Here is a 22,749-nt window from a genome sequence, read left to right on the forward strand (position 1 = left end):
TATACTTGCACACTATTGAAACATTTTTGACAATAATGATTATTTTGGTTTTATAGCAATAGTGATCTTCTTATCCACTTTTCAATCATGCTCAATTTGATAATATTGTTTTTACTCATGTTCCAGCCTTCCCTTTCTGTGTATATAGGCATATATATTTATCAGATATTTTATTATTATTATTATTAATAAAATATTGTAAGTTATATAAAAATCTAAAACCTTCAATTTAATGCATTGTGACCTAAATTAATAATTACCTGTTTTTCTCTTCTCGTTTTGGCTACATAGCTTACTAATTAGGTCTGCCCATGATACCTCATACCTGTAGCCCTATAAAATTCCTAAATCCCTGGTGACAAACAGACTTGACAAAGCAGAGACACCCCCCTCTCCCCCCGAAATGTATTGCCTAGCAACCCCAGAAACCTAAAAGCAGATACCAACATTGGAGATCTGCTATTATGCTGCTGAATTTCATCTCCCTGCAAAACCTTTCCTTCTTTTGTTCAGAATGTTCTTGGAATCTTGCCACTGACCACAGAGGTCTCTTCTCCCTGGCTTTCTACATGTACTACATCTTAAGAATTCTTGGGGGTGCAATATTGTTTTTTCTTATTAAAAATAGTCCATGTGTATTAAAACAAGTCTATCTTCTTTTTCACTGTTATATATATATATATATATATATATATATATATATATATATATATATATACTGTAAAATAACAGCACACACTGCTATCCATGAGAGGTAAAGATCCACTATTATAATTTACAACTGTTATTTTTTTACTTTCTGATGTATAGTTATGTTATGAATGTATTCATTACCTGGAATTTCCAAAGTTTTGTATCTAAAATCTTTGATTGGTGTGCATTATGTGTAGGTACACTGCAGTTTGCGACCAAGGGCCATGTAGTGGATGCTATGCAAGTGGGCAGAGCATGTTTTCCTAAATCCCTTCCCAGAGCAGTGCCTGCATTACCATTCCACAGCCAGACAGTTTTATTAGAAATGAAAGCCAAAAACTCCAAAATTTCCAAAAAATGCATTACATGGCATTTTATAGATGAGATTCTTACAAATACCCATTGCTGACTATTTCTCTTTAAGTGTGGCCCAACTAGAGAACACAAAGCTAAAGGATTCAGATCAAAGGCTTTCTAATTAGCCCTGGTATGTTTCATTAGAGTTGTTGATCTGATTCATTTGCAGTAACAGACTAAATTCCTTTAAGTAATTTAATTTTCTTTCCTGCGTTTTGATTACTGTCTTTCTATTACTTTAATATTCTTCACCTATGACTACTGAATCATCATTCTCATCTGTCTTAGACCCCGTTCACACAGGGACGACCCGACTTGCTGGGGCGACCTGTGAAATCGCGGTGCACGCACCTCGGAGCGACTTGCAGGGACTTCATATAATTGTAGTCAATGCAAGTCGCCTCCAGGTCGCCCCAAAGTAGTACAGGACCCTTTTTCTAAGTCGGAGCGACTTGTGTCGCTCCTATTACAACGAGTCCTGTGCTAATCTATGGCAGGCGACCCATCGCGACTTGTCAGGCGACCAAGTCGCCTGACAAGTCACGCTAGTGTGAATGGGGACTTATAATACTGTTTTTTTTTGTTTTCTTTAACCAATTGTTTATTTTTTCTAATAACAATATAATAGGTGTTGCACTGTTTATATTGATCTCTCTCCTTTGAAGCTCATTGAAATATTAATTTAAAAAAACCCGTTCAAGCTTAAAATTTGCATGTCTACCAAAAGTCCATTATTAAAAGGGATGTCCTCTTTTTTATCAGTTAAATAAGTCCAGGAAAGTAATATATAAACATTTTTTTTAGTTCTAACCATAATAAATAAGAAAAATATGTTAAAAACACATTCTCTTTAACCACTTGCCGACCGCTCACAGTAATATCACTGCGGCAGGTTGGCTCCCCTGGGTCCAGCGATGTAGACCTACGTCGCTGGACTCCTAGTGGTCTCGGCGGTGCGCGCGCCGCCGGAGGCTCCCTCCTGCTGTGTTTAGACACAGTAGGAGTCAGGCCGGAGGAGGAGAGACGGGGATCGCCGCCTCTCTTCCCCGATTGTCGGGAAAAGTGTGAGAAGATCCGCCCGCTTGTGTAAACAAAGCAGGTGGATTTTCTCTGTGACAGATAGGGAGAGATCACAGGATTCAGCACCCCCCCCCCCACACTACAGTAAGCATGAGGCATACATTTAACCTTGATCACCAACAGTGTTAACCCCTTCCCTGTCAGTGTTATTATTACACTAACAGTGCATATTAATAGCACTGATTACTGTAGTAATGTCACTGTTCCCCCCAAAAGTGTCAAAAATGACAGTTAGGAGTCCGATCTGTCTGCCGCAATGTCACAGTCCCGTAAAAAGTTGCAGATTGCTGCCATTACTAGTAAAAAAAAAAAAAAAACAATAAAAATGACATAAATCTTTGCCGTGGTTAGTAAACGCGATAACTTTTGCGCAAACCAATCAAAATGCGCTTATTGCGATTTTTTTTACCAGAAATATGTAGCAGAAAACAAATTGGCCTAAAAATGTTAAAAAATTTAGATTTTTAAATTTTTTTTTTTTTTGGGAATGTTATATATCAGAATGTGAAAAATATTGTTTTTTTTTCAAAATTGTCGCTCTTTTTTTCAAAAATTAAAAATTGCACAGGTGATCAAATACCACAAAAAGAAAGCTCTATTTGTGGCAAAAAAAGGACATAAATTTTGTTATGGTACAGCGTCACGCGACTTTGTCCGTTTAAAATAACGCAGTGCCAAATCGAAAAATATGGTCTGGTCAGGAAGGGGGTAAAATCTTCCGGTCTTAAAGTGGATAAAAATACACTCATTGAGAATTTTTTTTATCAAAGACATGTAGCTAAATACATTTTGGCCTAAATATATGACAAAAATTGAATATATTGGATATTTTTTAACAGTCAAACTGGAAAATGTAAATTTTTTGCAAAATTTTCGCTCTTCTTTTATTAATATCGCAAAAAATAAAAAGTGCAGAGGTGATCAAATACCCCCAAAAGAAAGCTCTGTTTGTGGGAAAAAAAGGACGTAAATTTTGTTTGGGTACAGCATTGCATGACCGTGCAATTGTCAGTTAAAGTTGTGCAGTGCCAAGTTGAAAAAATTGGTCTGGTCATTGAGCAGCAAAATCTTCCGGTCTTAAAGTGGTTAAAGCAGAAGTAACCCTGTTTTTAAAAAAATGTTTACATGTAGGCTTTTTTTATGACAGAAGGTATCTTTGTAAATAAATGATTCTTCCTCTCTGTTAGTGTTTATATGTGTGCATATGTAGAAGTTACATAATCCTGGCCCAGCTAATCAAAATGGCCGAAGACTCCAAACTCAGAGGAAAACTGGGTAAAGATGAAGGTGCCAGTGCTGGAGGGCAGCGCAAACATCACAGTGCTGGAGGGGATCACTAGATAAGTGTGCCATAATATTATGTTAAAAAGCTCCTGGAGCCCACTTTTTTTTTTCATTTTTACTGGCAGTTAACTTCTGCTTTAATTCTGTGACATAAACCACATTTTCAGGAAAAGCAAACTATTACTTCACAAAATGTGCACGTCACCAAGGTTGTTTGGTAAAAAAAAAACATACTTACCTATGCAATACCACTTAGATAATAATTTATCAGGGATTCACAAGCTATAGTATATAGCAAGTTCTTCTTGAAACATGTTGAGGTGGCAAAGATGGCTACTTAGGACAAAAATGGCTTCAAAGTATTAATCTTTTGTCTCTTTTTCTGATTTTTTTATGTTTCATGCAACTTTGCAAAAGCTAAGAATATATCAGATGGCTGAAATATTCTGTAACAATGAAAATTCTCGATCTCTCAGAATGAGGAACCTTGTCTGGATATCTTGACCACAGGACATATATATCTTCTTCAAAAGTCCCTTGAAAATTCCCTGATGAAAATTGCAAAGTCCGAAATATAGACTTTTAACTCTAACCTAACCAAATCGTTTTACTAACTCCTGATTGGTCAAATAATATCTTAATACAACCTACTTTTCATACGTCATATGATATATTTAATCTCAAACGCGGAACAATGAAATCCAGATCACTTTGATTCAACAACTGAGTCTGGTCTGATCTCTATGTAGCTACATATCTCTGATTTGGTATATCTGAACTAAAGCCCCGTATACACGCTACGAATTTCCGCGGACCGGTCGTCCGTCTTTTGTCCAGAGTGCGTGTCCGTTGGTTGGAATGTGCTCTAGACTGCACACGAATTTTACCGTACGACAGAATTCTACTTCAGAAGTGATGTCATGTGTTGGATTGCTTTCTATGTGTTCTTTCATCTCTGAGCATGTCTAGTCTTGCTCATAAGATTTTGCCCCGTCGAAATCTGTACTAATGAGACGAAAATCAGACGTGTGTTGACGGAGGACAAAAATTTTAATGCCTGCACATCAGGATTTTGTCAGCCGAAAAGTCGGAGTCGGCTGCCGAAAGCACCATACTAACAATCCGAAAATCGGCAGATCAGTCATCGGACGAAATTTCCCTTCCGAATTTCTTATCGTGTGTACGGGGCTTAACAGGTAGAAGGTATTTGTACCTGACAGGAAAAGATTCCACAACATCTTAACTGATTTTATTGTGTTCTGGCATATTTACTACACCATTGTTCCTTCTGAGTCTTCACTGAGAGCAGCTCTAACATTTCTTTCTACATCAGTAGACTCAGTCCCCTTCCATAGTTCTTAAACAGTAAAACATCATTTTTGGTTACTGACCCCTTAACAAGCAGTGAGAAAATGGTGGAAAAAAGGGTCATCCCGCATTCCAAATTCCAAGTCTCTGGTGGTGTCATCCCCAATGCCAAATCCTGATGGTTCTTTTACCCAGGAACTTTTTAAAACCATAACCAGTTTCAAGCTGCTGACACTACTGCCAGCCAGAATTTACCAACTTCATCTTCAGTAACCGTATGGGAATTCAGATGTTTGTATTCTGCAGGCCTCCGATGTGTGCTCCTAGCAAACCTTCAAACATAACAGGCTTTGCTTTTTTCTGCTGTTTGAAGCTAATTTTGGCATAATTGCAAGCACAGTGCAGCTGTGTGAGCAACACTGATAGCTGTTCTGCTATTAGGAAGCAGGATTATCACAGCCATTAAAATATATCTCGGGCCCTTTTTTCTAGACCTTTCTAATTTGTGACTTTGTTCTACTTTCAAGTTAATGTAGAGCTGGTCCATAAAACTCAAACAGTTATTGACTTCACGCTGGGCAGCAGGGATCTCTGAGGAAATTTTGTTCAGAGGTAATGGATCAGTGCTACAGACGGGCTGAGCACATTTTCAATAAATAATGCATAGATATATAATCACAGTGCTGCCAAATGTGTTTTTATCTGAACATTAAAATGTATTAATTGGGTGCCCTGTGAACAATATGATTGATTCAAAGAACTAGGTTTATTCTATCTGTACTGGTGTGGCTAAACAATATGATTAATTGTTCAGTGTATCTTCTCCTTTTATGTAATTATTTCTCCTTTGACAGATTTCATATGCCCCAGTGCAAGCACACAAAATAGCGCGTTAACCTTTCAAGGTCTGTAAATTACAGGGAACGCTGTTATAACCAATGATGTCTAAAAAAGAATCAGATTGTCTATTGTGATTCACCTGTCTGATATCAACCAAATTATAGGCATTGTAAATTCTCTTGACATGTGACTAATAAGTTATGCCAACTGGTACAGTAGGATGGGTGGGCTGTGTTTAGAGAGGCATACAGTGTATGGTCCAAATCTATGAGCTGCTGTTCTTTTACATGAATGTGAAAGAAGAATGCAGCAATAAACTAGGATCATCATATGTTTATGATATTAATGTTATGTTTGTTTCTGATACCAAGAACACAGTCTAGCAACTCAAAACCTGGCTGGTAAACAGATATTGACAAACCTGGGTCTCACACAAAGGCTTCAACTTTTTAGAGATCATTTATAACCTATGCCATAATGTTGTCCTATGGCGAGCATCCCTATTGACTGCCTAGGTTCGGTTTCCAAACAGTTTTGCAAGTCTTGACTTAGGTTTGAAGTTCACAAACTTTGCAGCAAACACTATTGAAATCTTTGGGGACCAAATATTGTTTTTAAATTCTGCTCATTTTTAGGGCTATTAAGCAAGCTATTGTAATATAAAAAGGTAGGGGAGGTGGGGGCATGCATTAATGCCAATCTGTCAATCTCTATCTACAGATATAAATAGTTAGCAAGAGAGAGCAAGAAAGATAGATAGATAGATAGATAGATAGATAGATAGATAGATAGATAGATAGATAGATAGATAGATAGATAGATAGATAGATAGATAGATAGATAGATAGATAGATAGATAGATAGATAGATAGATAGATAGATAGATAGATAGATAGATAGATAGATAGATAGATAGATAGATAGATAGTACACCCCTCACATTTTTGCAAATATTTTATTATATCTTTTCATGTGACAACACAGAAGAAATGACACTTTGCTACAATGTAAAGTAGTGAATGTACAACTTGTATAACAGTGTAAACTTGATGTCCCCTCAAAATAACTCAACACACAGCCATTAATGTCTAAACCACTGGCAACAAAAGTGAGTACACCCAAGTTAAAATGTCCAAATTGGGCTCAAAGTGTCAATATTTTGTGTGAGCACCATTATTTTCCGGCACTGCCTTAACCCTTCTGGGCATGGAGTTCACTAAAGCTTCACAGGTTGCCACTGGAGTCCTCTTCCACTCCTCCATGATGACATCATGGAGCTAGTGGATGTCAGAGACCTTGCACTCCTCCACCTTCCGTTTGAGGATGCCCCACAAATACTCAATAGGATTTAGGTCTGGAGACATGCTTGGCCAGTCCATCGCCTTTATCCTCAGTGTTTAGGGTCTTTATCATGTTGGAATACTGCCCTGCAAACGGAGAATGGGGGGGGGGGGGAATCATGCTCTGATTCAGTATGTCACAGTATATGTTGGCATTCATGGTTCCCACAATGAACTGTTGCTCCCCAGTGCCGGCAGCACTTATGCTGATACTCCCACCACCATGCTTGACTTTAGGCAAGACACACTTGTCTTTGTACTCCTCACCAGGTTGCTGCCACACAAGCTTGACACTATAAGTTTATCTTGGTCTTATCAGACCACAGGACATGGTTCCAGTAATCCATGCCCTTAGTCTGCTTGCCTTCAGCAAACTGTTTGCGGGCTTTCTTGTGCATCATCTTTAGAAAAGGCTTCCTTCTGGGACGACAGCCATGCAGACCATTTTGATGCAGTGTGCGGCGAATGGTCTGAGCACAGACAGGCTGAACCCCCCCACCCCTTCAACCTCTGCAGCAATGCTGGCAGCACTCATACGTCTATTTCCCAAAGACAACCTCTGGATTTGACGCTGAGCATGTGCACTCAACTTCTTTGGTTGACCATGGTGAGGCTTGTTCTGAGGTGAACCTGTCCTGTGAAACCACCGTTTGGTCTTGGCCACAGTGCTGCAGCTCAGTTTTAGGGTCTTGGCAACCTTCTTATAGCCTAGGCCATCTTTATGTAGAGCAACAATTCTTTTTTTCTCATCCTCAGAGAGTTCTTTGCCATGGGGTGCCATGTTGAACTTCCAGTGACCAGTATGAGAGTGAGAGCGATAACACCAAATTTAACACACCTGCTCCCCATTCCCACCTGAGACCTTGTAACACTAATGATTCACATGACACCTGGGAGGGAAAATGGCTAATTGGGCCCAATTTGGACATTTTGACTTAGGAGGGTACTCACTTTTGTTGCCAGCAGTTTAGACAGTAATGGCTGTGTTGAGTTATTTTGAGGGGAACAGCAAATTTAAACTGTTTATACAAGCTGTACACTCACTACTTTACATTGTAACAAAGTGTCATTTCTTCAGAGTTGTCAAATGAAAAGATATAATAAAATATTTACAAAAATGTGAGGGGTGTACTCACTTTTGTGAGATACTGTAGATAGATAGATAAAAAAGACAGTTTCTCTACATAGAACAGAATTGTTAGTTCTTCCTAACCCTTTTTATAAAAAAGGAGACTTGGCTTTACATTCCTTCAAATTATTGGCTTATGACTAGAAAAAAAGGCTAACCTGCAAAGATTTCAGTCAAACCTTTGTGATTCTCAAACTTGCAAATTTTAAGGATTTGCTGTGGACTCATAGTATCAGTGATCCCGAACCTCATTACTAATTAATAGTACATGTTGGTCCTTGGTAGTAAGTGTACCTATTTCACCTCTTAACTTGTCTTTTCACTGCAGCCAAACAGGTCCTACTCCTAACCAAAATGTGGTGGTCTTCTACTCCCATGATTAAAAAAACACAACATAGTTCCTACTAAATGTCCACATTTCCTAAAGACTTAATGTGAAAATTTGAGCACCTTTAGACCCCCTGGATTGAACACCTTCTCCCCAGGTACTTTGATCACACATTGCTTGTCCTTTGATACAGTATAGCTGACTGGACACTCCATACCAATTAGGCCTTAAACAACCGGGACTCACCCCCAGTTGCCACCCCCCCTCCAGTCCCCCTCCTCTCTTATCCAAACTCTTCCTATTACCCCTTACACCTCTTTCTTATTCTCTTTGCTTCTTCGACTTTCTCTCTCTGCACAACCCTGCTAAATATAGAGTCTACAACTCCACTCAAAGAGCAATCAAAATTCTGGGAGATTGATATATGAAGGTGTTTGTTTTAAAGGTATTTGTCAGGATGGGCATGCCAATAGACGACATGGTTCCTCTATATGGACTTCTGTGCCTCTTCACAGGCTAATTTCTGTTTCCTCTCATACAGGAAGTTGGCTAATACTTATGCGCAAGGGCCCATTCATATGGGCGCGCGCAGCCTTCAGCCTTCCCTGTATCCTGTGATCCAGTTATTCTGTATCCTGATTCCAGTTGCTGACCCCCCTTGTCTGACCACTCTCTGAACTCCACCCGCACTGACCCCGGCTTGTCTTTGGCCTCTGCTTCTGTCTGTTCTATTTGCTTCTCTTCCCCCGATTGGCTCCCCACCTGGCTTGTACCCAGACCAGGCTCTTGCCTTCTCCTCTGTACCTGATCCAGTGTATAATGCGGCTTGCCTGACTCCACTTCCTGACACATCCCGCTGTGCCTGCTTTCCTACAATCTGCTATCAGTGCGGTACCTGCCCGCTGTTGCCAGTACCAGCCTACTTCAGTCTGCCATTAACCAGCTGTCTACCAGCCCACCTACTTCACTGAAGACTACTGATTACCTCTCCTGCCTGCTGTGGATACCCGCTCTGCTACTGGCAAGATCTACAGGCGGTCATGCCACTCTGCAGTCCTGCGCTTCTGTTCACATGACCAGGGGCCCCGAGTCAGAGGTGTAAGAGAGGTCTTCCTCATTAATTTCAGGCTCTGCTACCGGGTACGTGATAGTAATTGATAACAGTGTTACTCTTCTAGCGTGTATAAACTGAAGTTGAGGCTCTGCATTTTTTTACCTCTAACCTGTTTATAGTAAACTGTCATCCATACTGCAACTCACGGCAGCTTCAGTTGGGAAGCTGTGCACATAGAGACATCTGAACACTTTTTTGCAAGACTCCCCCACATAACACCAACTTTAGACAAAATTGTCCAAACTGAAAAATGCGATCACATTCCATGGTTAGAACAGGTACAGTAATTCATTCCAGCAGGACATAATGAGAACAAATAAAAAAAAGGTAATTGTAAGGCTAGAGATCCCATAGGTTTCAGGGGCAGAGAGCTAATGGAAAAGAGCAGGTAAATGGTCTCATGTCTTTAATTTAATGTTTTGTGATAGAAAAGTATTGATTCTTTTGTGTTTGTAATGTTATATTTTCCACTCACCAATCTCATTGACATCAATCTCTTTCTGCCCAATGAAGTACCAAACACATGCCATCCAATGGGCAAGTAAAGCAAACATGGACATTAGAAGAGTGAGCACCACTGCACTGTACTGAGAGTACCGATCCAGTTTCTGGAGCAAGCGAAGGAGTCTTAATAGACGAACTGTCTTCAGCAGATGAACACCAAAATACTAAGAGAAAAAAATAATATGATCTAAGTACTAGTGAATTTACAGATGCAAATAAAAATGTTGCAAGAACAGGTAGAAGAACTGCTAAACTACATCTATTGTCAGTAAAATAATTTGTGGCAATTTTGCTTTCCAAATTAGCTGTGACTATTAAAACTTTTTAAATGTGTACCTTGAACTTTGCTTTTTGTAAGTTTTTCAGTACAAACTTTACTGCTAACTAAGCTCACTTGATTAAAGCTAATGCCCTTTGACATTTTATGGTAATCATGCATAACATATAAGTCTTTCTACTAAGCAAAAAGACCACAACAATGTTCTCACATAGGATAATGAAGCTACTCACCACATTGACACTAAATGCATAGAGCAGGTCGAAAGGTAGGGCAGCAATGAGGTCCACAAAAAACCATGTGGTTGCATAGTGCACACAAATAGAGCGAGGGTCATATACCACTTGACCAGATTTGCTGACATATGTTGTACGGAAATTCAACAAAATATCTAGGGAACAAAAGAAATAAGAAAGGTTAAACGAGATTATAGTAAACCCAAATACCACAGTAGGATTTATCAAGGGTTTTTATCTTCAGGAAATAGCAATCATGATATTTTTACTGATAGTTTTGCACTCTTGTGCTCTTTTGCAATTACTGATTCGTGCCCATTAACTGGCCAAAAAACAAAAGAACTGTCCAAATGACCGAATTTCGGCCGATATTTTCGTATAGTGTATGGCCAGCATTAGTACTGTTTTGTGATCTGAATGTAAACAGTATGTTCCCTATAAATTAACTCTTCCAAGTTGATTAGAGACAGGTTTTATTTATTGCTGGGTATAAGTGTATCTAAAGCCAAAACATTTCTAGTGCTAAATAGAGTGGATAGGGATACTACTGCCAGGTTTCCATTGCTTGTAATAAAAGTGTACAGCACTCCAAGTTGAAAATTACCTCAACTTTTTACTGATTTTATTAACTCAAAAGTAAAAAAAAAACGAAATCGTTCCATAGGTGTTTCCAGGACACATCGGTCCCCTTTCTCATGGTGACTTATGTGTCCCCAAAATTTCAGTGAAATGATGACTGTTTTATACTTTTGCACTTATGATCTATGTAAAGCTCTGGCTATTTTCTCACATATCGATCACGGCATCGCCATTTACCATGCACCCTCCAGTCTGAGGCATTAGACGTACTAATGAGGTTTAAATGGATTGTTTATGGGTTAGGTTTGTTTTGCTGCCTGTGTCCCTGTTGTGGAGATCCACTTTTTATTTGTCCTTGTGACCAATAATTTTGTATTTACCATTTTAAGTTGTCAATAGAAGAGGAATATTTTACAGTGGGAGACTTGTTCAGATGATAACTGTCTAAGAGGTTATATATGCAACTTTGGAGAAATTTCCTTTCATCTCTCCAATGGGGCACAGATGACCAAAAAGCCCATACTGGCTTCAGCCATTTCCTACTCTATCCAAAAAGAAAATGCTTTAACCACTTGCCGACCGCCGCAAGTAAATATACTGCGGCGGTCAGCCCGGCCAGGCAAAGGGACTTATATATACGTCACTAGCCTGTCACCGGCTTGTGAGCCAATAGCGGACACACTTAACCCCTCCCTCTCCAATACAGTTAACCCCTTCCCTGCCAGTGTCATTTTTACAGTAACAGTGCATATTACAGCACTGATTACTGCAGTAATGTCACTGGTAACCCCAAAAGTGTCAAAAATGTCAGTCAAGGGTCCGATCTGTCAGCCGCAATGTCGCAGTCCCGCAAAAAAATCGCAGATCGCCGCCATTACTCGTTAAAAAAAAAACACCAAAAATGCCAAAAATCTTTCCCTTTGTTAGTAAACGCGATAACTTTTGCGCAAACCAATCAAAATACGCTTTTTGCGATTTTTTTTACCAAACATATGTAGCATAAAACAAATTGGCCAAAAATGTTAAAAAATTTTGATTTTTAAATTTTTTTGGGGGAATTTCATAAAAAAAATGTGAAAAATATTGTTATTTTTGCAAAATTTACGCTATTTTTTTGTATATAGCGCATGATCAAAAAATCGCACAGGTGATCAAATACCACTAAAAGAAAGCTCTGTTTGTGGGAAAAAAAGGACGTCAAATTCGTTTAGGTACAGCGTCGCACGACCGCGCAATTGTCAGTTAAAATCACGCAGTAAAAAATCGCTAAAAACCCCCTGGTCAGGAAGGGGGTAAAATCTTCCGGGGCTTAAGTGGTTAAATGTACTTTACTCTTTCAGAAAACTTAACACAATATTTTTACACCTGTAATAAATATACAAATAATTCTAATGTATAAGTCTGTCCAAGAGACCAGAAAATGAAGGGTGATCATTAAAGGCCTCATTCATTTAGCTTTCCTCTGTCAAAATGTTTGCACTTACTTTATCCTCAATCTTTCCATATGCAGCTCCCCTATCATTCAGCGCTCCACAATTGTCTTGCGAAGATAATGCTTTAAGACCTTTTTTTCTGACAGCTGTTTTCTAATAACTCATTCCTGCTATTAATAAATGGCTGACACTTTTTCTAATTTTAAATTCAGTTTTCCCTCTTACTGACTTCTAAAAATGTAACATTCCCAAGTAAATAATTAACAAGATGTCAGCAAATGAAACATGGGCCATGGTATTAGGCCGACTGTGAATAATAACGGAAAAATCTTCAATACATTTTCCTCCCTGGGACATTGGTTGCAGACATTACTTAAATATTTAGATATAGCTTCTTTTGTGAATGAACATCGACATGAGAATCACTTAGCTCTTAAACTGACATGCTAAAAGGACAACGCTACAGGGTTCCAGCTTGCCTGCAGAACAGATATTTAATAAATGATAATGTTGTCTGTTTTTACGAAATAAACAGATAATCTGGCCAGCAATTCTAGCTTTCATTAGGAGAAATGCCCAGGACTGGATACACATCCAAACAAGCTTTTAGATGTGATATATTAAGGCAGTTGTTGGAAGAATATGCAAAACATGTCCATGTATTGTCAGGCACTGCCAGCAACTGATTTTCCGTGTCAGTGTGACGATAAATTGCAATATGCAAAAATCTATGTTTATAGAAAGCAAAGTGTATGCACTCTGGCTGCAATATCTATATATGTTATGAAGAAATAGCCCAATCCATATATCTGTATTGCTACTAGAAAAGTATAAGTAAAAAGGGCAGAGTTCTTAATTAAAATATAAAAATAATCTCACCTCAAAAAATTACAATATGTGCATAATAAACAATAAAATTCACTCTTAATTAAAAATCAATTCATTTGGAATTTCCCTCATGTGCAAAGTAAACAGTGGCTTGCATCATCTATGTGATATCATCAGTAAAGTGAAAATAGGTGCTAATAATACCTTAACACCCATTTAGGAAGTTGTCCCCAAATCCATTTATGCCACTATAACAATAATCAAACAGCTTCAATAAATAAATAAATAAATAGATGCCAGGTGTGCAAGGAATACTAACATCCGCAATAATGTGTTAATAAACCATCTCAAAATTTAATTAATGTGAATGCACTAAAAAGCCATTAAACCCAAAAATGCTTTTCCTTTTCTTCAAACACCAACACCAAATAATTCCTTCACCAACACCTGTGCAGTTTTCTTACCCTTCTGGATCCCGAAAGCTATACAAGGTCAATCAAAGCTTTTTTGAGGGTAGCCTGGATTCCCAGCTTGCTTGTCACTTTAAATAGAGGATCCTTCAAAAAATCACACTAGTTCCACTCAACTCTCTGCTTCCAAAGAGGGCAATGGTCCTCATAAAAGAATACTAAGGGACATCTAGTGCTCTCCATATGGAATCACCATTTATTGCTCAAATGATTGCATTAACAAAATATCGGTAATAAGCAGAGATATCTCTTATTATCATAGTGGCATTCACAGCAATACAAACAATCAACTCACTCCTCCAATTGACTGACTCTGTTCCCCCTTGCGCAATGATGTCACCATAGCTGTACTGCTTAATGCGTTTTGTCATCAAGAAGAAATTCTTCAGAAGCCTGCAGCCAATCAGAGTGCACCACTGTTTATAAAGACCCTCCCCTGGCAACCACTTGTAAACAACCCAATCAGCAATTTGTTCCTGAAGTATACCTCCCAGACAAATGACCAGAGCCCAGATCTCAAAAAATATCAAAACCAATCCACATAAGATGTATGTAAGTATGTATGTATGTATATATACCGTATTTATCGGCATATAACACGCACCGGCATATAACACGCACAATTTTAGTAGAGAAATTTTAGGAAAAAAGCTGAAATTTAAAATAAACAGCTTTAATCAAATGCAGTCTCACCAGTGCCCATGAATGCAGCCTCATCAGCGCAGTGCCCACGAATGCAGCCTCGCCAGCTCAGTGTCCATACATGCAGCCTCGCCAGCTCGCTGTCCATACATGCAGCCTCGCCAGCGCAGTACCCATATATACAGCCTCGCCAGCGCAGTGCCTATAATTGCAGCCTAGCCAGCGCAGTGCCCATAATTGCAGCCTCGCCAGCACAGTGCCCATACATGCAGCCTCGCCAGCGCAGTATCCATAATTGCAGCCTCGCCAGCGCAGTGCCCATAATTGCAGCCTCGCCAGCACCATTGATAGACGTCGGCATAGAAGGCGGGACTTCCGATGACAGTGCATCCTTCCTTCTCCTCGGCGCCGCCCGCCCCCTTCTACCTCTCGGCAGTGCTTCCTGGACTTTTTTTTTATATCAGCGTATAACACGCACTGTTACTTTTTCCTCCATTTTTAGGACTAAAAAGTGTGTGTTATACGCCAATAAATACGGTATTTATATATATATATATATATATATATATATATATATATATATATATATATTAGGGATCAACCGATATCGGTTTTTCATTGCCGATACCGATATTTTGGCTATCGACTATCGGTATCAGCCGATATGGGCCGATATTTTGTACATCCTATGTCAGGGTCCGAGACTAGTCTTCTCCTCCTCTAACCATTACGTGGTGAAGCTCATTTAAGGGTAAAATGATGTCACATAGCATAATTCAGTTTGCAAATGTTATTGAATATGCCACTCACATATGTACAAATTGAAGGTATAAGCAATTCCACATTAGCAGATCTGCTGGCAGATCGGTATCTCTCATCCACATGCCATAAGTGATACCCGCGTGATACTGCTCCGTTCGGCATCCACTTAATACTGCTCTGTCTCTCACCCGCTCCATCTCCCACCCACCCAATACCGTTCCGTCTCTTACTCCCTAAGTGACACCCGGGTGATACCGCTCCGTCCGGTATACGATCTCGGAGGTCACGTGCGTGGTCATGCCCGGCGTGACCACGTGACCTCCAAGATCATCATCGTATGCCGGAAGGAGCGGTATCACCCGGGTGTCCTGTACGGCAAGCAGGGGAGAGACGGATAGGTAACGGGTATGTGGGAGATGGAGCAGGTGAGAGACAGAGCAGTATTGAGTGGATGCCGAACGGAGTTGTATCACCCGGGTATTACTTACGGCAAGTGGGAGAGAGATACCGATCTGCCAGCAGATCTGCTAATGTGGAATTGCTTATATCTTTAATTTGTACATATGTGAGTGGCATATTCAATAACATTTGTAAACTGAATTATGCTATGTGACATCATTTTACCCTTACATGAGCAATATTTGAAATATTGGCAATATCGGCCAGTTCCGGGGCCGATACAGATATATCAGCAAAAGTCAATATCAGCCCTCGATATATCGGCTTGCCGATAATCAGTCGATCCCTAATATATATATATATATATATATATACACTGTACATATATATATATAGATATAGATAGATATAGATAGATATAGATATATAGATATAGATATATAGATATATAAAAATAAATATATATACACAAAAAGTACTGATATATAAAAAGATGGGGAGGAGTTGATAAACTAATTCCTGTGAATGAGCAGTTCTACCAAATCTTATAAATATCTTAAAAACACCCTAATATTATATACACTATATTGTTTAAAAGCATTGAGACATCTGTCTTTACAAGCACATGAACTTTATTGGCATCCCAGTCTTAGTCCATAGGGTTCAATATTGAGTTGGCGCACCCTTTGCAGCTATAACAGCTTCAACTGTTCTGGGAAGGCTGTTCATAAGGTTTAGGAGTGTGTCTATTGGAAAATTTGACCATTCTTTCAGAAGTCCATTTGTGAGCCACTGATGTGGATGAGAAGGCCTGGCTCGCAGTCGCCACTCAAATTCATCCTAAAGATATTCTATCGGGTTGAGGTCAGTACTCTGTGCAGGCCAGTCAAGTCCCTCCAACCCAAACTCATTCATCCATGTCTTTATGGACCTTGCTTTGTCCACTGGTCCAAATCATTTGGTGGATGGGGGATTTTGGTGTGGGGTTGTATTTCAGGGGTTGGGCTTGGCCCCTTAGTTCCAGTGAAGGGAACTCTTAAGGCGTCAGCATACCAAGACATTTTGGAAAATTGAATGCTCCCAGGTTTGTGGGAACAGCTTGGGGATGGCCCCTTCCTGTTCCAATATGACTAGACACCATTGTACAAAGCAAGGTCCATAAAGTCATGGATGAGCAGGTTTGGGGTGGAGGAAATTGACTGTACTGATTTCAACCTGATAGAACATATTTGGGATGAATTAGAGTGGAGACTGCCTTCTCGTCCACCATCAGTGCCTGACTTCACAAATGCACTTCTGGAAGAATGGTCAAACACTCCCAAAGACACACTAAACCTTGTGGACATCCTTTTCAGAAGAGTTCAAGCTGTTATAGCTGCAAAGGGGGGGGGAGGGGGGGGACTCAATATTGAACCCTATGGACTAAAACTAGGATGCCATTGAAGTTCATGTGCGTGTAAAGGCAAGCGTCCCAATACTTTTGACAATATAGTGTATTATAAAAATACTAACAAAATTTCTTTCACGAAGGTTAGAAAATACACACTACCAAACTGTTCCACACTAACCACCTCTACACAAGGGGGATAATCTAAACACATTCAGCAAACCTTTTGGTGTGTATATCAAAACTGAACCTAAACTATTCTAATAAAAAAGATACAATTTTCACCGAATCACAACAGTGGGGGGACCCCCTATTCCAAAAAAGGGGGGACTATCAATACCACTCACCTAGCAAGGATAGTATAGCTGACACAAAGTTTAATAATCTCGCCCATTCATTGAAACATTGATTGTGGAACCATTCTTATGAATAAATAAAAACAAACCTCATTGACCCACTCATTATTTAAATAAAAAACTTTAACCATTAGTGAAAAAAACTATTTTACTCATTCCACAACAGGAACTAAATCTATTAATGACGTTATGCTTTCTGCAGCCCTTTTTTATCATTATATACATGTTCTCTCATTCTGACCCCTAGTGCCCTAGAGGTCCTTCCAATATATTGAAGCCCACATAGGCAGACATACTCAGACATATACAGTATAGCACTCTTTCTGTCCCACAAAAAACAAAGTCTCTTATTTTTACTTTCTCTTTTGTGGTGGTTATTTGAGAACATTATTTTCTTATATTCTTGGGGAAAAAAATGCGTCCTGCTTTTTAATGGAAAGTGCAAATTATGAACTTAGGCAATGAGGTATGGTAAAACTTTAGTCCGTGGTGGCACAATTGCAGGTTCATCTCTCACTTTGCCTTCTGCCCCTAAGTAAAACTACTATACTCCTTTGGATTTTTTATTTCTCAGGAAATAATCTCTCTTTATTTGTCCCAGTGACAACAGAAAATTATTGGAAATCAAAAAATGTACAGTTGTCACCACAAATGGGATAAAACTGTTAACTGTAAACTACGATAACTGTTTAGGAGGGAATTTGCCTCACTTCTTGTTGTCTCCAGGATAGTCAATGTTAAACTCCTCTACAGAAAGCTAATAAAATAAAAAAGAAAACTGACAAGGGTTTTAACATTTAATGCTTTAGGGCTTTAGATTTCATTTATTAAATGTGACCTGTGCTGTTATGGCTACTGGGTTTCATTATTGATTTGTTGGTCTAGTATCCACAAAAGTGGATACTTTCTAATACTGGGAAATCCAATTTGTGCCAGAATACTCTCAAAAAAGTGTTAGCCATTGACATTTTGCAGATTTATATTAAATTCTATGGACCTTAGCTTTAACTAAGTGACTTTCACATTTCTTTTAAATACCAACTACACTTGTATTGTTGCTGTATTTATTTGTTCTTCGATAACCTTCTGTCATCGTCTTAGTATTAACTGAGCTAGTGAATTGCTTCTGGCAATATGCAGCTACTTAAGCAATTAATTTTTCAAAAACAGTTTTAGTTTTGTTTGACAGATGGCATTGTATAATGTTAATGGCAGCCAGGGTTATTAGCGAAAGGGCTTGGACCATTTACCATTATCTGCACTGACTAGAAGCAGGTTCATGATAAAAACTACATTGAAAGTAACTTATAAGATGTAAGCATGAGAAGGTTTTCTTTAACTGGCAATTAATATAAATGAATGTCTTTATAGAAATGTATACTGTTTTGGGTGTCAAATAGTGATGAGCCAAACTGCTCTGGGTTTGAGCAGGGTTTGGTGAACTTCAAAGAACCTCAGAAAATAAAACTGAACTCTAGTCAATCAATAGGAGCCCGATGTGTCAAATTAAAAATGCCCATTCTATGGGCTAATAGTAAAGGGGATGTAAAATACACACACACATGAGTCCCTCCTTGTAAATCCATTCTCAACCACGATGCTCGCTACCTGCCGACTCACTAAAAAAAAACTTGGTGCATGCAACCGATCGTGATGGGAACACCAGCTTAATGACAGCTCCCCAAACTGTCATCAGCTATATAAGGGAAGGGGTGAGCATAGTGGTGACATTATTGACCAAATATTGCCAATGGTCATATTTGGGCAGCAATGTCACTGCTATCCTCACCCCTATGCTGAAAATGAGCAGGGATTCTCCATGAGGTCAGTGGTTCCTAGGGACACTGAGGATACAGGCACCTGTGGCTTTCCTTGGAACCAGTGCTGAACAGGAAGCTGAAAAGGCTAAAGTACAGGCGTTCATCCAAACAGACCAAGTTCAGTCTGAATGTAGGTTCAGAGCAAACTGTTGGCCCATGCCTAGTATCAAACAGCGTAATTTTATTGTCTTTAACATGTATGTTTTTATTTTTGTAGGGGCTAGTTGGCCAACGTGGAGATCCGACCCCTTTTTGAAAAGACACTACAGATTGGCAGTGGAAAATTTGTGCCCAGACTCTAAAGATGATTGTAAAAACTCAAGCTCTTTTGAGCTCTGCATGTTCCTTTTTTAAGCCTCACCAGACAAGCGACTGTCAGGGCACCTCATAAAAAATATGCAGCACAAATCAACCATCAGGTATACGGATATTACTAAGCTTACATAGTAAATTGATCCTATGAAATCCCAGCAGCACCTTAGCAACCCTTCACTATAAAGCAGCACACAGAAATAAAGATGAATTCTAGGCAGATATAAAAGACACAAATTAAGTTCTGTAACTATTAATAGATCATTAAGTGTACTTTGAGTTTTGTGGTATCAGCCTCTTGCAGTCCCTTTACAGCAGTGTGAGAAGCCAATCAGTTCCTGTGCTGACAAAAAAACATGAAAGGTTCGTAATGTTCCCAGAAGGAAGAAAAGCTTCTGCGTGAACACAGATACCACTAGAGAGAAAGAAGGGGTTTGCTAAGTAGAGCGAGAGAGTGACAGAGGGTAGGAGCATTTTAGAAATTACACAAAAATATTAAAAAAGGAACAATAAAGACCCAGAAGGAATCCGAGTGAGAATGAGAGTAGGAGAGACAATCGAAGAGAAAGAGAACTCAAGCAAAAACAAAGTGGTTGATGATGTAACTGCTAGTAGATGCAACATAGGGATACTGATGAATAGATTCATCATTGTAAGAGTTTGAAAATGTAAAATTAGCTGAGTTTGTTTCTCCAGCCATCTTGGCGTTAGTAGCATATCACCATATCAAACTTAGGGCTTTTTCACATGTTAAAAAAAGCATGGCTAAATGAAGATGCATGAATGCAACATCTTTGGCGTATTGTGTGGTCCCATTCAAATTTACTGAATGGAATCTTTAAAAATTTCAAATGGCAATCCCATGTTGCCTAAAGAAATGTGTTAAGCCAAGGACAATTCACTTTGCTATGTGTTACAGTATAAGGGAGTTCTAATTATATATTGTATTATTTACACAGAAAGAAAAGGCATCATTTGATTAAAAGCTAACTGTTTGTTATTTATTAAGCTGACTGTTTATTTGAGGTGAAAAATTACAGGTAAAGTGAAATTAATCAAAAGTCTGAGTTTAGTAGGATGACACCATACATACACCAAGGACTAATTTCAGAAAAAAAGATACCACTTTAGGGACTGACAAAAGCAATTACAAAATCTACCAAATAAAAATAAATAAAAGCGGGGCTGTCTATATGGATTTCTAACCCAAGGTCTCAATAAAGGAGTTCCTATATTTGTGTGATCCAGCTGTAGTGCCGACTCTTCTGGACATTATTATGATACAGTCTGCAGGAGCTAAAGTCTGAGCACCAGCATCTCTCATTTACCCAGATTGGGTTTAGGGTTTAAGCTCAGTGAGCTTTTTTACTTTCGTGAAGAATAACCGTCAAATATAAAGTAATCATTCTGTGTGTAACTTTTTGCATCTTGTCAAAAATTTAACTAAAAATACAAGATTTTTTTAAGAAATTGCACAACTGCAAAAATATGTAACACGATAAAGCTTCTGCATGCCCACAGATACCACTAGAGAGAAAGAAGGGGTTGGCTAAGTAGAGCGAGAGAGTGACAGAGGGGAGGAGCAAATTAGAAAATACACAAAAATATTAAAAAAGGAACAAAAGACCCAGAAGAAATCTGACTGAGAATGAGAGTAGGAGAGACAATCAAAGAGAAAGAGAACTCAAGCAAAACCAAAGGGGTTGATGATGTGACTGCTAGTAGAGGCAACATAGGGATACTGATGAATAGATTCATCGTTGTAAGAGTTTGAAAATGTAAAATTAGGTGAGTTTGTTTCTCCAGCTATCTTGGCGTTAGTAGCATATCACCATATAAACTTAGGGCGTTTTTAACACATGTTGAAAAAAGCATGGCTAAATGAAGATGCATGAATGCTACATCTTTGGCGTATTGTGTAGGCCCATACAAATTTACTGAATGGGATCTTGAAAAATTTGAAATGGCAATCCCATGTGTCCTGAAGAAATGTGTTAAGCAGAGGACAATTCACTTTGCTATGTGTTACAGTATAATGGAGTTCTAATTCTATATAGTATTATTTACACAGAAAGAAAAGGCATAATTTGATTAAAAACTAACTGTTTGTTATTTATTAAGCTGACTGTTTATTTGAGGTGAAAAATTACAGGTGAAGTGAAACGAATCAAAGTCTGAGTTTAGTAGGATAACACCATACAACCACCAAGGACTAATTTCAGAAAAAAAGATACCACTTTAGGGACTGACAAAAGCAATTACAAAACCTACCAAATAAAAATAAATAAAAGCGGGGCTGTCTATATGGATTTCTAACCCAAGGTCTCAATAAAGGAGTTCCTATATTCGTGTGATCCAGCTGTAGTGCCGACTCTTCGGGACATTATTATGATACAGCCTGCAGAAGCTAAAGTCTGAGCACCAGCATCTCTCATTTACCCAGATTGGGTTTAGGGTTTAAGCGCAGTGAGCTTTTTTACTTTCGTGAAGAATAACTGTCAAATATATAGTAATCATTCTGCATGTTAACTTTTTGCATCTTGTCAAAAATGTAACAAAAATACAAGAAATTTTAAGAAATTGCTCAACTGCAAACATATGTAACAAGATAAAGCTTAAACAACTTTGGATCTCATTAAATTTCAGTTTTTGGCTGAGGGCAACATGGAATAAATAAAAATTATGTTGTTTCCTAACATTTTCTGAATAAAAACTTTATTGATTTAAAAAAAATTCTGTAATATGTTGTTTCCTAACATTTTCTGAATAAAAACTTTATGGATAAAAAAAATATATATAAGGGTCAGACATAGCCTAAATATTTCAAGTTTGATATGTCTGATTTACTAGTGGGAAACAAAACTGAATGTCAATGAAACATCGGCCATTTTATCACCCACTAAATGTCTGTTGGCCAGTTTCTGGGCTGGAATGATTATGAGTGAATGCCTGAATGGAGTGTGTGGTAACAAGTTTCTGTTACATACTTGCAAACATATTATAAAAGAAAGTGTTAATGGCTGATAAAATAAGATAAACATTTATTTTAAACTTATAACTGAGATCCATTCCTGAAAACTACAGAACCCTTCTTCATATCAAGCATACTTGCCAACTGTCCCTTTTTTCCTGGGACAGTCCCTGCAAATAGGAGCTTGTCCCAGGTAATTTATATTGTCCCTGGAAGCGCCTGTTACTCAGGCTGCCCATAAATGTTACGCAGAAGTAGTGCAGCTGAATGGGAGAATTATTCCAACTCTGCTACTGTGGC

At 38.6% G+C, this 22,749-nt stretch overlaps 1 protein-coding gene across 1 annotated transcript in view; it reads right to left on the minus strand.

Annotated features, from left to right (window-relative positions):
* LOC309559184 (voltage-gated delayed rectifier potassium channel KCNH8-like) overlaps nucleotides 1–22,749 on the minus strand; it is a 785,056-nt gene that overhangs the window by 111,658 nt on the left and 650,649 nt on the right. Inside the window, exons 6-7 of the mRNA XM_082262383.1 lie at nucleotides 10,488–10,645; nucleotides 9,949–10,141 (exon numbers count right to left, since the gene is read on the minus strand). Of these exons, the coding sequence (XP_082118509.1) occupies nucleotides 9,949–10,141; nucleotides 10,488–10,645 (351 nt within the window). The remainder of the gene's footprint in view (nucleotides 1–9,948; nucleotides 10,142–10,487; nucleotides 10,646–22,749) is intronic.

The sequence above is a fragment of the Pelophylax lessonae genome, assembly GCF_965119305.1.
Source record: "Pelophylax lessonae genome assembly, chromosome: 6".
Taxonomy (NCBI): Eukaryota; Metazoa; Chordata; class Amphibia; order Anura; family Ranidae; genus Pelophylax; species Pelophylax lessonae.